The sequence below is a fragment of the Phocoena sinus genome, chromosome 2 (genome assembly GCF_008692025.1).
Source record: "Phocoena sinus isolate mPhoSin1 chromosome 2, mPhoSin1.pri, whole genome shotgun sequence".
Classification (NCBI taxonomy): domain Eukaryota; kingdom Metazoa; phylum Chordata; class Mammalia; order Artiodactyla; family Phocoenidae; genus Phocoena; species Phocoena sinus.
In genome coordinates this window covers 109,952,581-109,970,323 of record NC_045764.1, presented here as the reverse complement: position 1 = coordinate 109,970,323, position 17,743 = coordinate 109,952,581, and the positions used below count along the sequence as shown (strand labels likewise).

At 36.6% G+C, this 17,743-nt stretch overlaps 1 protein-coding gene across 2 annotated transcripts in view; it reads right to left on the bottom strand.

Moving 5' to 3' along the window:
• Positions 1 to 2,869: 2,869 nt before the first annotated feature.
• Positions 2,870 to 17,743, bottom strand: part of SCFD1 (sec1 family domain containing 1) — a 142,744-nt gene continuing 127,870 nt past the window's right edge. Inside the window, exons 22-25 of one of the 2 annotated variants that reach the window (XM_032623103.1) lie at positions 17,067 to 17,100; positions 16,499 to 16,564; positions 8,729 to 8,797; positions 2,870 to 3,097 (exon numbers count right to left, since the gene is read on the bottom strand). In XM_032623103.1, the coding sequence (XP_032478994.1) occupies positions 3,074 to 3,097; positions 8,729 to 8,797; positions 16,499 to 16,564; positions 17,067 to 17,100 (193 nt within the window). In that variant the 3' untranslated portion in view covers positions 2,870 to 3,073. Of the gene's footprint in view, positions 3,098 to 8,522; positions 8,798 to 16,498; positions 16,565 to 17,066; positions 17,101 to 17,743 lie in introns of both variants that reach the window. The other variant, XR_004348513.1, reaches the window with a different exon arrangement.

Here is a 17,743-nt window from a genome sequence, read left to right as displayed (position 1 = left end):
TTTTTTAATGGCCATTTTGTATATGTACCACATCTTCTTTATCCATTCATCAGTTGATGGACATTTAGGTTGTTTCCATGTTTTGGCTATTGTGACTAGTGCTACTATGAACACAGGGGTGCATGTATCTTTTTGCTTTTTTTTAATATACTGTTTTATATTTGCTTCAAACAGTGGATTATGTTTGTTGTTGTTTAGTTTTTTTAATCTTTATGGGAGTATAATTGCTTTACAATGTTGTGTTAGTTTCTGCCACACAACAAAATGAATCAGCTATATGTATACATATATCCCCATATCCCCTCTCTTGAGCCTCCCTCCCACCCTCCCTATCCCACCCCTCTAGGTGGTCACAAAGCATTGAGCTGAACTCCCTGTGCTATGCAACAGCTTCCCACTAGCCATCCATATTATATTTGACATATTATATATGTCAATGCTACTCTCTCACTTTGTCCCAGCTTCCCCTTCCCCATGTCCTCAAGCCCCTTCTCTACGTCTGTGTTTTTATTCCTGCCCTGCCACTAGGTTCATCAGTACCATTTTTTTAGATTCCATATGTGTGTTAGCATACAGTATTTGTTTTTTTCTTTCTTACTTCACTCTGTATGACAGACTCTAGGTCCATCCACCTCATTACAAATAAATCAATTTCGTTCCTTTTTATGGATGAGTAATATTCCATTGTATATATGTGCCACTTCTTTTTTTTTTTTTTTTTTTGTGGTATGCAGGCCTCTCACTGTTGTGGCCTCTCCCGTTGCGGAGCACAGGCTCCGGATGCACAGGCTCAGCGGCCATGGCTCATGGGCCCAGCCGCTCCGCGGCATGTGGGATCCTCCCGGTCCGGGGCACGAACCTGTGTCCCCTGCATCGGCAGGCAGACTCTCAACTGCTGCGCCACCAGGGAATCCCCACTTCTTCTTTATCCATTCATCTGTCAATGGACATCTAGGTTGCTTCCATGTCCTGGCTATTGTAAATAGTGCTGCAATGAACACTGTGGTACATGTATCTTTTTGAATTATGTTTTTCTCAGGGTATATGCCCAGTAGTAGGATTGCTGGGTCATATGGTAGTTGTATTTTTAGATTTTTAAGGAACCTTCATACTGTTCTCCATAGTGGCTGTATCAATTTACATTCCCACCAACAGTGCAAGAGGGTTCCCTTTTCTCCACACCCTCTCCAGCATTTATTGTTTGTAGATATTTTGATGATGGCCATTCTGACCAGTGTGAGGGATCCCTCATTGTACTTTTGATTTGCATTTCTCTAATGATTAGTGATGCTGAACATCTTTTCATGTGTTTGTTGGCAATCTTTATGTCTTCTTTGGAGAACTGTCTATTTAGGTCTTCCACCCATTTTTGTTTTTTTTTTTTTTTTGATATTGAGCTGCATGAGCTGCTTGTATATTTTGGAGATTAATTCTTTGTCAGTTGCTTCATTTGCAAATATTTTCTCCCATTCTGAGGGTTGTCTTTTCGTCTTGTTTATGGTTTCCTTTGCAAAAGCTTTTAAGTTTCATTAGGTCCCATTCATTTATTTTTTATTTCCATTACTCTAGGAGGTGGGTCAAAAAAGATCTTGCTGTGATTTGTCATATAGTGTTGTGCCTCTGTTTTCCTCTAAGAGTTTTATGGTGTCTGGCCTTACATTTAGGTCTTTAATCCATTTTGAGTTTGTTTTTGTGTATGGTGTTAAAGAATGTTCTAATTTCATTCTTTTACATGTAGCTGTCCAGTTTTCCCAGCACCATATATTGAAGAGACTGTCTTTTCCCCAATGTAATGGTATTTGGAGGTAGGGTCTTTGGGAGGTAACTTGGTTTGGATGAGGTCATGGGGTGGAGTCCCCACAATGGGATTAGTGCCTTTAAAAGGGGATGGAGGGACCAGAGCTTGCTTTGTACTCTCCACCATGTGAGGACACATGGCTGTCTGCAAATCAGGAAGAAGGTTCTCACCAGACAGTGGATCTGCTGGTACCTTGATCTTAGAATTCCCAGCATCCAGAACTGTGAGAAGTACTTTGTTGTATAAGCCACCCAGCCTATGGTAATTTGTTATAGCAGTCCAAACATGCTTTAAATTTCATCCCAGGAATAAGTCACATTAGCCAACCACTACCCACCTAGAATTATTTTTCTTGACCTGTGCTTTGGTACGATAGCATTGACTCATGGTAGGTGGGGGTGTGGAAAGAAGCAGTTCTGTTAATTAATCTGTTGTTTTATCTATTATCAGGATGTTGTAACACTACAGATTTCTCTTGATGAGGCTCATTAGGAGGAAAAGCTCCCTGGCCTTTATAATAGGAACAGTTCTTTTCTCTGGAGTGATTGGTTTGCTTTTATCTTATGACTGCCTTGAGATATATGACTGATCAACATTCCGTTTTAGTGCTGTGTGCCAGGCAGATAGGAAGGTTAGAATCAAATTTAACACTTACTTTTACATATTATTTAGAACTTTACAGGATAAATGTTTTGTATTTGTCTGTTCCAGATGTTGTTAATGTTTGACTTTTGACATTATATAAAGGAGGGATTTTATGTGATAAAATGTACGTAGCTGTGCCAGACAGAGAAGAGACATTAAAGTGGCTATAAAATCTAGAGGCAACATGGGAAACAAACCATGGGAAGGTAATTTTACAATTAAAATGCATACAATTTAGGAGATGTAGGAGATCCATGAACCAATGAAATAACACTTGTATATTACATTCTTAAACTTTTACTAGCTTCAATCATAATATATTGGTTATTATATTAATATTTTAACATTATATTCAGACAGAGCTTTCCTTCCTTCCAAAGTAAGTACTTTCTTTCTCATTTGTCAAACATAACAGGAGAGATAATGTACAATGTTAAAATTTATTTCTCAAATGCTTTATTGCTTTAATCAGTACACATTATATTAAGTATAGAATTTCCTTAAAAATTAACAAATAACTCTAAGTTTCACTGTTAGGACATTGATATGAAGAAAGGAAACATCTGGCTCTTTTGACTTTTTACGTTTATCCAAGTTCTAAATAGATTCTCATGTTAAGGTTCTTCTGTGTTATTTTTGTCCAAGTTGTGACAGCTAAAACAAAACATAAAATCATAAATATTACTGTTTTTAATCACAAAAGAAACTTGGGCTTGAATTATATTTGTAAACACCTTAAATGCACACTTTTATCATGGTAAAATCCAGGCTTTCTATTTCATGCACTGCATTTCTAGAATAATACATTTTCATTCAATATTCACCACTAACTCAAATGTTTAAGATTCATAGATATTTAAAAACTGTGATGGCAAAAAGGTGTGTAAACATTATATAGGAGTAAATTCAAGTAATGGAAAACAAAAATCTGAGAATAAAAAAATTAATTAATTCACTATGAAAATGTAAAGAAAAACAACATCATGTTTGACTTTACTGCTGACAGTTCACTTTTCTATATATTTTATTTCTAAAAGAAATTAGAAATATATTTAATATATTTCTAAAGATCATTAAAAGGAAGGGAAAAGGCTTTCAATTCTGGAAGGCTGGGTAAACTATTGCACCAAGTCTATGACAGAGAGATAGAAATTATAAACTTTAAACAAATACAAAAACCAACTACCTGTAGGCAATGGGGAGCAACTGAAAGCAGGTGGCTTCTGGAACAGAATCAACACTTGGAAGGAGGGAATAACCCGGACTGAGTTCTCTGGTTCTGTGGCTCTTAGCCTGAAGGCAGGCCACAGTTGGTGCTATACTGGCAGCTAAAACTGACAGAAAACCTGCAGTCTTTCTGGACTGAAAAACCAGAGGAAAGAGTTTGGGGGCAACAGACTGTACAGACTAACAAACAGGTGAGATTTGAACTGCTGCCCAAGAGACAGAGTTTGAACTTTGGGTCTGACCAACACTCTTCAGAGAAATAGAATTCAGTTTCCAAAATACAACATTCAAAATGTAAAGGATACAATCTAAAATTAGTAAATATATGAAGAAACAGGAAAATGGAGCCATTCTCTAGGGGGAAAGACAATGGAAACCAACAGTGAGATGATCCATGTGTAGTAATTAATAGACCAGGGGTTTTTTTTGGCCATGCCGCATGGCATATGGGATCCTACTTCCCTGACCAGGGATCGAACCTGTGCCCCTTGCATTGGAAGTGCAGTGTCTTAACCACTGGACCCCAAGGGTGGGCCCATAGTAGACCACGTTTTAAAAGCAGCTAGGACAATATCCTCAATGAAATAATGAAAAATAGGCTCACAATGAATGAAAAAAGGAAATCTCAACATAAAAATATAAACTACATTTTAAAAAAATCCAAGTGAAAATTAAAGAACTGGTAAATACATCAAACAGCAGAATGGAGATAGCAGAAGAAAGACTTATTGAATCTGAAGACAGAGCAACTTATAGACGTTAAAGAACAGAATCCTCAGGGATTTGTGGGACACTATAAACAGTTAAACATAAATGGAGTCCCAAAAGGAGAGACAAAAGTGGGCATAAAAATTCTTGAAGAACTAACAGCTGAAAATTCCCTAAATTTGGTGAAGGTATAAATTTATAGACTCGGGAAGCTCAGTGATCCCCAAGCAAGATACACAGAAGTCATGCATAGATACATTATAATTAAATTGCTGAAAACCAAAGATAATGATAAAATCTTGAAAGCACCAGAGAGAGATTACGCATTACATATAAATTTACACTGATCTGACCCTGAGAAAACTCTTCAAAAAGAGTCATGTACCAAAATGTTCACTGCAGCTCTATTTACAATAGCCAGGACATGGAAGCAACCTAAGTATCCACTGACAGATGAATGGATAAAGAAGATGCGGCACATATATACAATGGAATATTACTCAGCCATAAAAAGAAATGAAATTGAGTTATTTGTAGTGAGGTGGATGGACCTAGAGTCTGTCATACAGAGTGAAGTAAGTCAGAAAGAGAAAAACAAATACTGTATGCTAACATGTATATATGGAATCTAAAAAAAAGGTCATGAAGAACCTAGGGGCAAGATTGGAATAAAGACACGGACCTACTAGAGAACGGACTTGAGGATATGGGGAGGGGGAAGGGAAAGCTGTGACAAAGTGAGAGAGTGGCATGGACATATATACACTACCAAACGTAAAACAGATAGCTAGTGGGAAGCAGCCTCATAGCACAGGGAGATCAGCTAGGTGCTTTGTGACCACCTAGAGGGGTGGGAGGGAGGGACACGCAAGAGGGAAGAGATACTGGGATATAGGTATATCATAACTGATTCACTTTGTTATAAAGCAATTATACTCCAATAAAGATGTTAAAAAAAATTTTACACTGATCTGAATGGCTGCTGACTTCCTATAAGAAACAATGAAACACAGAAGACAGTGGACTGACATCTTTAAGGTGCTGAAAAACTGTCTACCAGAACTTTGTATCTAGAAAAAATATTTATATATATGTACATATGTACAGATGTGTGTGTGTATATATATATATATATAATTATTTAAGAATAAAGGTGAAATAAAGACATTTTCATCTAATAAAAAATTAAGAGAACTCACTGCTAGCATACCAGAGCTACAGTGAATGCTACAAGTTTTTCAGTCAACAGATGGAAATTAAAATCTATATAAGTAGGGGGACTTCCCTGGTGGCACAGTGGTTAAGAATCTGCCTGCCAATATAGGGGACACAGGTTCAAGCCCTGGTCCAGGAACATCCTACATGCTGTGGAGCAACTAAGCCTGTGCACCACAACTACTGAGCCTGTGCACTAGATCCTGCGTGCCAGAACTACTAAAGCCCACGCACCTAGAACCCGTGTTCCGCAACAAGAGAAGCCACTGCAATGAGAATTTCCGTGCATCGCAACAATGAGTAGACCCCACTCGCAGCAACTAGAGAAAGCCCACATGCAGCAATGCAGACCCAATGCAGCCAAAAAAAAAAAAAAGAAAAAAGAAGCTATAAGTAGGGATGAAGAGCACTGGAATTTATATCCATATAAATGCAAAGATTTATGTCTTTGTTATAAACATGACTGAAGCACAAATGGTAACACTGTCCACTCTCTTGTGAGGTTAATGATGTATGTAGATGTAAAATATGACAATCACAGCATAAATGTTGAGGGTATGTATGGTTGCAAGGTTTCTACATTTAACGCAAGTGGCATAACAGAGCAACCCTAAATTTGAAATGCAGAGATATAGCTAAAAAAAAAATCTGTGGACGAATTAAAGTGGAATTCTAAAAAGTGTTCAAATAATACAAAGAAAGGTAGGAAAGAGGAACAGAGGAAACAGTAAAGTGCTAGACCTAAATCTAATCATATTAATAATTACATTAGATGTTAATAGACCAATAGACTCCAATTAAAAGAGACTGTATAATGGTTTTAAAAAAAACAACACAAGATCCACTTATATTCTACCTACAAGATATATGCTTTAAATATAAATGCATAGACAAGTTGAAAGTAAACAGACGGAAAAGTTATAAGATGCAAACTAAGTGTAAGAATGCTAGGGTGGTTATATTAATGTCAGATAAAGCAGACCTCAAGACAAAGAGCATTACCAGATATGCAGAGGAATACTGCATATAAAAGAATCCATTCATCAGGAATATACAATAATAAGTCTGTATGTACCTAATAACAGAACTTAAAAACACAAAAAGCAGAAATTGACAGAACTAAAGGAAGAGACAATTCCACAATCACAGTCAGAGATTGTAATACCAATCTTTCAATACCTGATAGAACTAGACCCAAAAAAATAAAAATAAAGACATAGAGGATCTAAGTAATGCTATCAACTACCTTGACCGAATTAATGTTTATAGAACCCTTCCTTCAACTTCTGCATAATGCATGTTCTTTTTTAGGTGCATATGGAGTGCTTAACAAGATAGACCATATGTTGGGCCAGAAAAGGAATTTAAATAAATTCTGAAATAATGAACTTATGTATAGAATGTTCTATGACAAAAAGGGAATTAAATTAGAAATCAGTAAGAGTAAGATATCTAGAAACCCACAAATACTTGAAACAACAATAGATCTCTATACATGGGCTAAAGAATAAACTACCAGGTAAATTAAAAATATTTCCAACAATGGTAATAAAAACATAACATCAACATTTGTAGAATGTGGCTAAAGCAGTGTTTGGCAAGAGTTTAAATTTTATGATTTTCAATGTTTATTTTAGAAAAGAAAAGCTAAAGTTAATGACTTAATGATTATCCAATATCAGAAGCTAGTAAAAGAAGAAGAATGTAAACCCAAAGTAATCAACACAAAGGAAATAATAAAAAGTAGAAACCAAGGAACAGAAAACAAATAGAGTATAAAATAGATAAGTAATAAGAACCTCCAGTGTAAAAAAAAAAAAAAATTCAAAAAAAAAAAATTCAAGGGTTAAAAAAAAGAAAACAAATAGAGAAAATTAGCATTAACATCATCTGCTTCATTAAAAGAATTAATAAAATTGAGAATCTTCTAGTTAATCTAACGAAGAAAAATTCCATTTACATGATGTTCTAAAATAGACAAGACTAATCTATGGTGGAAAAACATCAAGACAGTGTTTTGGGAGCAGGCTTTGACTAGGAGCAAGGATTGACTGGCAAAGGCCATAAAGGAACTCTGTGGTGTAATGGTTCTGTATCTTGATAGGGGTTTGGGTTATACTCAGGTGAACGAAACATCTGACAAAGTTAGGAATGTACACTTAAGATACGTGTATTTCACTATTGTAAATTTTATCTCCAAAGGTAAAACAACAACAACAAACTAAACAAATAATGAAATCTAGTTAATGATATTGGCAATGAAGTATTAAGGGGGAAGTGTACTGATAGCTACAATTTACTTTGAAATTAATACAGGTGGAGCAAGGAATAGAATGAAGAATGGAAAGATGGACAGGTATCTTATAAAGCAAGTACAATAAAATGTTAATGGGGAGTATGCACGTGTTCAGTGCAAATTCTCTTCAGTTTTTCTGTATGTCTGAAATTCTCACAATACCACTGGGCCACCTCATTAAGGTTAAAAATACAAGAACCATATAATGTGGGTAAGAAACTTGTGCTAGAAAAAGATGCTAGGAAGAGCTGCTGAAAACGAGCACAGGGTACAGTTATGATTTTTATGGCAGCCAAGGTAAGGGTGAATGGATATTATTGGTCAGCCTATTGAGCCTCTCAGGTAGTTTAAGCTTTAAAAAGTTGAAGTTAATGTAATTACTGAGAACAGTCATGGAAACAATAGTAAAAGAATGTAAAGACTCTGTACACCTCAGCTACTGCTGTCATTAACTTTCAAGGTGAATGTAATTCTGCTGTATCAACTGAGCACATACAACCCCTTAATAAGGTTACTTAATTTCTCAGCTCGGCAAAGTCAGAAATGTGGACAGTATGTCAAGGAAATGCTGAAATGAATTTAGCCTAAGTGAGTAACACTACTCCAATTAAAAATTTTCTGAATTAAATTTACCTTTTCATAGATTTGGGATAATGGAAATAATGTTACTTATAAGAGTTTCCTTTATAGTTGTCCACGGTACAACCTTACATTCTTTTAGCTCTATGGCTTTTAGTTTCAGCTGGTTCAGATGAACATGATTATCTTGCTCTCTTCTGAAAAATATCAACAGCAACTTAGGGTATGTTAGCAGAAACAAACTAAAAAGTACACTTTACCTGTTTTATGAACTGTGTAGCATTAAAAAGTTCACTGCAGCCATATAAGATGTGCTTGCCTTGTTTCCCCTGTAAAAAAATCAGATACAGAACTCAGATACAAGTAACAAGTAATATTTTCAATATTCCCAAGAAGAGGGGTTAAACCTAATAAGACTTTTGGTTATTCTTAAAAGTTTTAATTTTTTGGGGGGGAGTATTGGATTTTAGTGTACACATGTCTATCCTAAAATTACATGGAATAAAGGAGTGAGATGGCCATAGTTTTTTTTTTTTCTTCAAAATATAGGTGGTAGGTATACTTCTAGTGCCATTTACACTGAAAATAGAAGGAATGTGATTACTGACACATTTCATGAGAGCCACAATTATTTATAAAATCTTAGGCCAACATTCTTCCAATGTAAGATCTGTAACTACTTGAAGAAAACATTCTTCAAGTTTTGTTACGCTGAAAGTAGGATATGGTGTGAGTAGCATGGACTGTCATTTCAGACTCATTTGTGATAATACAGTATTTATGTCTTAATATACCCTATTCCATTCTGTAACTCTATGAATTTCATTCTGAATTTTGACAGAATGTTGGAACCCAATTACAAGCAGTCAAATTTTTGACTGGAGAATTTTGGTAAGTTCTTAATGCTGAAATTCTTACATGTATTGTGAACTTGAATGTAAATTTGTAAGATTTTTTTTTGTAAAGTAAAAAGTTTATTGCACAACAAAGCAAATATGATTAATTAATCAGGAACAAAAAGAATTACAGCTTTGTAATACAAGATAAGGACATTTCTCTGTGATGTATGAGCCGAATAACATCGCTGGCTGAATAAATGTTATAGCTGACCTTCTCTGAGAACAAGTAAAACGAGAGTCACACCTCACTCTCCTTTTCTTCAAAATGAGATGGTATGTGCAGCCATAAAATAGGGTCATATAATTGGGATTCTTGAGGCTATACTCACAAAAGGGTAGAGGTCACAGTACATAGGGAAACATTAGAGGGGTCCAAAACTTCTAGGCACAGCTCCCAGGACCCCATCTCAGTAATATGACACATTTCATTTTCAGCTGTGAACCACCAAGATACAGTGGAGATACCCTGGTCTCAGTGGAGCCCCAATCTTGTCCAAGGAAGGGTTTTTTATACCTCTCTGATCACATAGCCAGAATCAGGCTGCGTGAATAGGCTTAACAGCAGAAACAAGAAAACATGACAGAAACCAGGTGCAAATCAATCTTTACATTTTCCATTAAAGAATGCTGACAAGCTAGTGCAAGTTGCCCCCTAGTCTATCTTGGACCCTAGCACAGGCCTATTTTAAACACTAGTTAATACATTTCATTCAGGGTTGGCCTAACATTAGCACAGGGTATATTAACCAGTTGAGATTAATCTTGTGCTTATATAAGTACATTCCCTCTCCACCCTTGACAAGCTTGCTTAATTCTAATTATTTGTCATCATTTTTCATCTTTTATAGCATTTATAGAATACAAAAACAAAGATAAACACAAAAATTCTAATCTTTTGATCATCCAGTAAGGTAAGTATAGCTTTAATTTTTAACACCTCAGTTTAGTAATATTTCAGTGTAAATTTATTCTTAATTATGCACAAATTTGATATTTCTTCCTTCCATTAAAAATTGAACTAATGTACTAACACCTTGATTCAATGTAACAATTAATTATTAACTAAATCTAGTTAATTCTCTAGCCAATCACCTTCCATCAAAAGAACAACTTGTGGTGGCTTTAAGTAAAATTCCCAATACATTTGGTCATTGATATCAGTATTATCAAATGTCTTGTTAAAACTCAATCCATTTAATTTTTATCAAATACATCAGTGTTATGCCAAATAGCAGTTACATTGTAAGTTAGACTAACATCATTACTAAATAAATCACCTAGAATCATTATAGTATTTTCTTTGCCTTCCCAACAAAAATGGCACTTGCCCGTTGTTTTGTGAACTGGTATAAATCAAGTGCCATGTTAGATACATTCTCAATTACAAGTCTCTTGTAGGCATAAGCCGTAAGTTTTGTTTCATACTACAAGGTTGCACTAACATGGGTTTCCGATGTCATGAGGGAGGCTGTCATAGACCTACTAGCTCAGTTTCCCCTGAATGGGGCTGAATGATAGGAAGAAGATGAAGATGAAGATTACTCAGAACAAAGGAAACAGTAAGACCAAACGGGATTAAAAAACAAAGAATTCTCAGGATAATTAAACTACATGGCTTAGCAGCTACTAAACATTAATGGCTGTATGAAAAACCCATAGGTAACAGCAAACTTAATGGTGAAAGATTGGATGCTTTGTCCCTAAGATCAGGAAGAAGATAAAGAGGTCTGCTCCGGACTCTTAAATATTATACTGGGGGTTCTAGCCAGGGTAGTTAGGCAAGAAAAACATTCCAGATAGGTTAAGGAAGAAGTTAAACTAATTCTATTCAGAGATAACATGATCTTGTATATAGAGAATGCTAAAAATCCAAAAAAAACCACAAACCATCAGAACTAATAAATGAGTTCAATAGGGTTGCCGGACACAAGATCAATATATAACAATCAGATTTCTATACAGTTGCAAAAATGAAATGAAAACAATTCCATCCATAATAGCATAAAAAAATACATAGGAGTAAACCTCAAAGAAATACAAAGCTTAAACTCTGAAAATAACAACAAACTGCAAAGGAACCAAAAAATGTTGAAAGAAAAAGATCTAAATAAATGGAAAAACATTCCACGTCGTGGATTAGAAGACTTAATAGTGTTAAGTTTTGGGGAGTATTTTCATCTTATCTACAGATTCAACGCAATCCCTATCAGAATCCAACTGCCATTAACAGCTGATCCTCAAATTCATACGGAATTGCAAGGAACCCAGAAAATCCAAAACAATCTTGAAAAAGGATAAAGTAGGAAGACTCATATATCCTGATTTCAAAACTCACTACAGTGTAGTACCGGCTCAAGGACAGACCTATGGATCAATGGGATAGAGTTGAGAGTCCAGAAATAAACCCATACATGTATGGTCAACTGATTTTCAACTAGCCTGCCAAGACTGTTACCAAACCTCAAGTCCATGTGCCTGATGCACAGTGAGGCCAAACGATACCAAAACGTCGAAGTTTGGAACAGAGAAAGGTTTATTGCAGGGCCATGCAAGGAGATGGGTGGCTCATGCCTTTAAAGCCCCAAACTCCCTGAAAGCTTTCAGCGAAGACCTTTTTATAGGAGAAGTGAGGGAGGGCTTGGTTAGTTGTTGCAAACTTCTTGGTGTCAGATCCTTTGTTCTTGAGGTCAGGTCATGGTTAGGTAACCATGTTCCTGTAAATCTCCACCAAACAAATGTTATTCTCTGTTCTGACAAGAAAGGGCAAGGTCCCAAGGCACAACTTTCACCTTCCAAGGTCCAGGTCCTGGCTAAGAGGAGGCAGATCTCAGTTGGTGGCTCCCTCAGGGCCAGGTCCCCAGACCCTGCCCAGCTGTCATCACTGAGGGAGCCAGGCACCCAGGACTCAACTGGCCCTCAGGCTCCTCAGGCCGCCCATATGGTGGGGGCCAGGTCCTGCAGACTGTGTCCCATGTAGACTGCCACCGCCATCAGGTCATGGAGGTAGGGATGGGGGAGAGGTTCACCGCCGCCTCAAGGCCTGTACCTGGCCAGTGGGTGGCCTTGGCGAGGGCTCTAGAGCCCTGCAGGACACAGCCCCCAGCCTGTTCCCTGGGGCCCTCCAGCTCATCCACTGGCCTGAGGCTAGGTGAGCTGGAGGGCCCCAGGGAGGAGGCCAGCATCTGCCTCTTACCTCGCTCCGCCTGACCACCACTCTGCCGACCAATGACTGAGCGGGACCTCCTAACCCCGGCTCTAGTTAGTGGTCTCTCAGTAACTGTTGCCTGGTAATGGGTTGCCCAGTACCGGCACCCAGCAAAGGCTTTGTGCTAAGGGCTGCATACTGCCTCCCTCTATTACAAGACCACTCAGCGGGGAAAAATAGTCTTTTCAATAAATGGTGCTAGGACAACCTGGATAGCCATATGTAAAAGAATGAACTGGACTTTTTTCTATATACAAAAATTAACTCAAAATGGATCAAAGACCTAAATGTAAGAGCAAAAACTATAAAACCTATAGAAGAAAACACAGGAGTAAATTTTCATGACCTTGGCTTTGGCAAAGAATTCTTACATATGACACCAGAAGCACACGCAACAAAAGAAAAAAATGAAGGTTTGTACTTTAAAGGACACCAGGTAGAAGGTAAAAAGATCAAACAATGGGAGAAAATATTTGCAATCATATATCAAGATAAGGGACTTGTATCTAGATTATATAAAGAACTCTTACAAGTCAGTAGTAAAAAGGCAAAATAACCCAATTAAAAAATGGGCAAAGGATCTCAATAAACATTTCTCCAAAGAAGATATATAAATGGCCAATAAGCACATGAAAAGATGCTTGACATCATTTAAGTCATCATGGAAATGCAATCAAAACCACAATGAGACACCACTTCACACCCACTAGTACAGCCGAAATCAAAAAGTCAGATAAGTCCTGGCAATGATGTGGAGAAATCAGAACCCTCATACACTGCTGGTGGGAATGTAAAATGGTGCATTTTACATTATTTTTGGAAACAATCTGGCAGTTCCTCACATGGTTAAACACAGTTATTATGACCCAGCAATTCCAAATACGTGTTTACATAGAATTACACTGGCCTATTACCTATGGTTCCAGGTGGACAGCAATAGGTTTTACCCAGAATAGACACTCATTTTGGATTTGGACTTATACACCTGGTGACTAAAGCAAATACCTTTAACACCTTTAACATCACAGCACAAACGGTTTCAATTTGGACTTCCTTTATATACATCACTTGACAAAGAAACCCATTTTGCTGCAGGTGCAGTTCAACAGCATGCTAAGAAGCATACACAATAGACTGACATCATATACCTTACCAAACACAAAGTAGTGGACTGACTGAAAACTGAAACTGACATTTGAAACATCTACTTTCTTTCTAATAAGAGACAGAAAGAGTGGCTTGCATGACAGAATGTGTGTTAAAACATAACAGGCATTTAATTAAAGGGGGAATCAACAGTGAAGAGGTTGTTGAGATACTGTAGGAGAAACGGGAGGGAGGAAGTGGGGTAGTAACAGAAACCACTAAAAATTTCTCCTGCATTTCTAAAAATGTTTCTTTTTCTCTGCCTGATCCTGTAGTACAGGGACATGAATCACATTTATAAGGTCTGAAGAAAGGATTAACTGCAAGCAAGACATCAAGACAATACCTCTACATCTGTCTGAGGAATGATGGAATGGGATGTTTCTTCTTTTCATCTGTGTAAACTGGGATTAATAGTTTCTGCATCTGTACTAACCAGTGGATAACACAGTCCTATAAGCTCGCACTTATCCAACCTGCCTCCTATGACTGGGAATGAAGAAAGGGGAAAGTACTGGCCAATCTCATACTGTTGCCAGCTCTATGGATCAGGCGTCTTGCTGAATCTGATGGTCTTCTAAACCAAGGGCCAAATTCTGGGTAAGAATTAATGACACATGGACGATGGAGAAGTCTTGATTCTCAGGAATGTAACCAATAAGTAAATAATACCAAAAAAAGAAAAGAAAAAGCTAATATTATCTTGGTACCTTGCAAGAGGCTGAGAGCAAGAGAATAATACTCTTACCTATATTTATAGATGCCCATAACACCTGCAGAAATAGGCTCCTTTATTTGAAGCTGAAGGTCCAAGATGGGTTCTGGGAGGTTTATGAAGGATTTAATCTGGGCTTATTCATGTGCTATGTTTTGATGATGCCAATAACATCTAGGGGATAAACACCTAGAATAATTCTAATGCTTCCTTTTGTTTTACGTATTCTCATTTTACAGGTTTTATATATTCCAGAGGACCCCTTTTGGGAGGCAAAATTTAGGATATTTTTGCTGCTCAAAGGTGTACAAAAGAATCTGTTCAACAAAAGAGCCAAAGACCATTGTGTAAATATGAACCTGAGTGATGATCTGTTATGAAAGGTGCCTGGATACAGGGACATAAAATACCTGTTACATGCCTGATGAGCCACAGTATCATGTGCTCTACCACCTGTACACCACGTTTTGGTGGGTGGAGGGTAATAATCAAGGTACAAAAAATATTTTGTAACCTGAAACCAAGTAAAGAATAACTTGGTGGGCTTATATATCTACCGCTGATAACCCTGATGTTGTTCTGATGGAGGTGATTGATCAGAGAAAGAACTAGACAATTAATTGTTACATTGATTCAACTTATTAATACATTTCACAAAATTAAAATTTCTGTGGTGGAGAGAGGTAAGAGTTGTGAGGCCTATACATGATTAAAAACAAGTTTGCACTGGAATATCTGGTAAACTGCAATGTTTCTTTAAAGTTATACCTGCATTTCAGGTATAACAAATGGTTAGTATTTGTTAGTATTTTGGTTTTTATCCTTCCTGTTTTTCTGTCCTATAATGTAAAAGAAAAAAGCAGAAAGAATGCTGACAAATGTAATTAAGAAAGCTTAACCAAGGATGGGGTATAAGTACAGGATTAATTTCAGCTGGTCTGTTGTAACCCTGTGTTTATCCTTGGGAACACACCTGGAACCAATCACGTTGTTGACCCTTGGCCAAATCTGAATGAAATAGATTAATATAGTCCTGCCCAAGGTTCACAGATAGACCAAGGGACAACTTGCACTAGTTTGTCAGCACTGTTTAAAAATTGTACAGATTGATGGTTTACACCTGGTTTCTGTTATGTTCCCTTGGTTTTTGCCTTTGAGCCTAGTCACGCAGTCCGATTCTGGCTATATGAACAGAGAGGGGTATAAAAGACCTCTCCTAGTATAAGATGGATGCTCCCTTGAGACCAAGGTATAGATCTTAGTGGTGGTTCACATTCTGAAGCATGTTATGTGCAACTGAGCTAGGATCCTTGGAGGTATCTGGTGGTTTTGAAGCTCTGTGACATCTGCCTATGTATTTTTTTCTCCTGCTGTACCAAAACCTCTACCTTTATTGAAGTCTTATGTAATACAGGACATAAGGAATAATCATTATTCAATATTAAGTGAATTAAATGAAGATTACAAAATGTCATTGCAACAATCACTAGTTCTGTTGCCTCTACCTTTTAAATGGTGTTTTTGCTCTTCAAGTTACACCCTTCCCTTCATATTCTTTTGCTTAGTTGTCTGTCACTCCCTGCTGCTGTCAGTTTTGAATAGCACACCACTTCTAACGTCCTACCTCTAAAGGACCTGTTTGCTGAAAAAGCAGACATTCCAAGTTTGTTTGAAGTATGTTGCTGACTTAGGTCAATAAGATGAGAGAAAAGTGCTTATTATTCAGGTAAATGGGGTTCAGTAAATCATCTCACCAAGGGAGACATTTTTAGAACAGGGGCTTATTTGAGGTATCTAAACATTTAAAGTCAAAATAAGATAGCTGCAAAGTACATTACATCAATAAGGTACATTATTTTCCAAATCAAGTAAAATTTTAGGCCAGAAATGTGACAGGAAAACAATGAACATATGGGCATTTTTCCCTATCTGCTGGATTTTTAAACTACCTCTAGAAAAGGGGTTATGTAAGAATCAGGGGAGCCACCCGAGAATGTTAGTATGTTAAAGACATGGAACAACTGTGAAACCTCAAATGATAAAAGAATATAAAGGTCAAATGTACCTTTATGTAGTCAATAAGATTTTGATATTCAATGTAGTTGCCTCCTCCCACCACAAAAACAATTGCCTAAAAATGCAAACAGAAAAAAAATAGGTAAGTTAAAAGAAATAGTTAAAACAGTATTTTAACTCTCAAACATGAGGTTTAGTCTGGAGCCCATTCCACAACTTAGGATGTGATCCCTTGCTAGCTAGTATTTTTTTTACCTAAGTGCCTGATGCTACTTCAATAATAAAGAAATTTATTTCTTAGAAAAGTCTATAAATTTATAAATTTCTAATTTCTATTGAGTAGTAAAATGAAGTGGAGATTTTTCAGAAACAATTCTGAGGAAAATAAACTTCATCCTTCAATTAAACAATACCAAATAAATCCAAAGGGCTTTTTCCAAAAGTTATTTTTGAATTTGTCATTTATAAAGAATCTTAGGTACATGGAATTGGATTTATCAAGACTGCCATACAGTAACCATCATAAAGCTATGTTTAGGACAAAGATATTCTTCAAGACTGCTTGGTTACCTTTCATCCTTCCATTTCAGGGACAGAGGATTTTTATATGAACTTACCTCTTGAAATGGATTTTTGTTCCTTGGAACTGAGCTGTAAGAACAACAAAAAACACACACGAAAATTTCACCCAAAGCTTCACTTAAGGATAAAATAGGCGTGGGAAACACACAGACACACGCACGCACTATTAGCTATGTATTTACAATTCTTCTTCCTTCACCTTCTTTGAGCCAGGTAGTGAAGTGAGATTCAGAGGAACAGCTAGATGAAGTACATATCTCAGTGTCTAAAAGGGAATGGGACAACTTGTTGACTTCAAAATAAAATTCTAGGAGAAGACTGAGAGGGAAAAGAAAAGACTGAGCAACAGTTCCCACGAGGAGTGGAAATCTGGGTATAAGGTGAATTAATAAAATATATACGTTAGCGGTAAATTATGTAAAATTTTTACCATACTCAACAGATTACAGTTTGTGGGTATCTAAATTTGTGAAAAAACTATGCAAACACATGTATGGGAAGGATAACAATTTAGGAAGCAAAGAGGGGATGGAAGAAGGGATGTGTATTTTGCTATAGCTTTTTAATATTTATATATTAATTACATATTTATATATTTGTAATATATTTCAAAAATACTTTCTTGGTGTCAAAGAGATCTTTTAATAAACACAATTTTCAAAGCTTTTGTGAGTCAAATATATATTTGTTTTGAGTGCTAAAATAAGCTTTA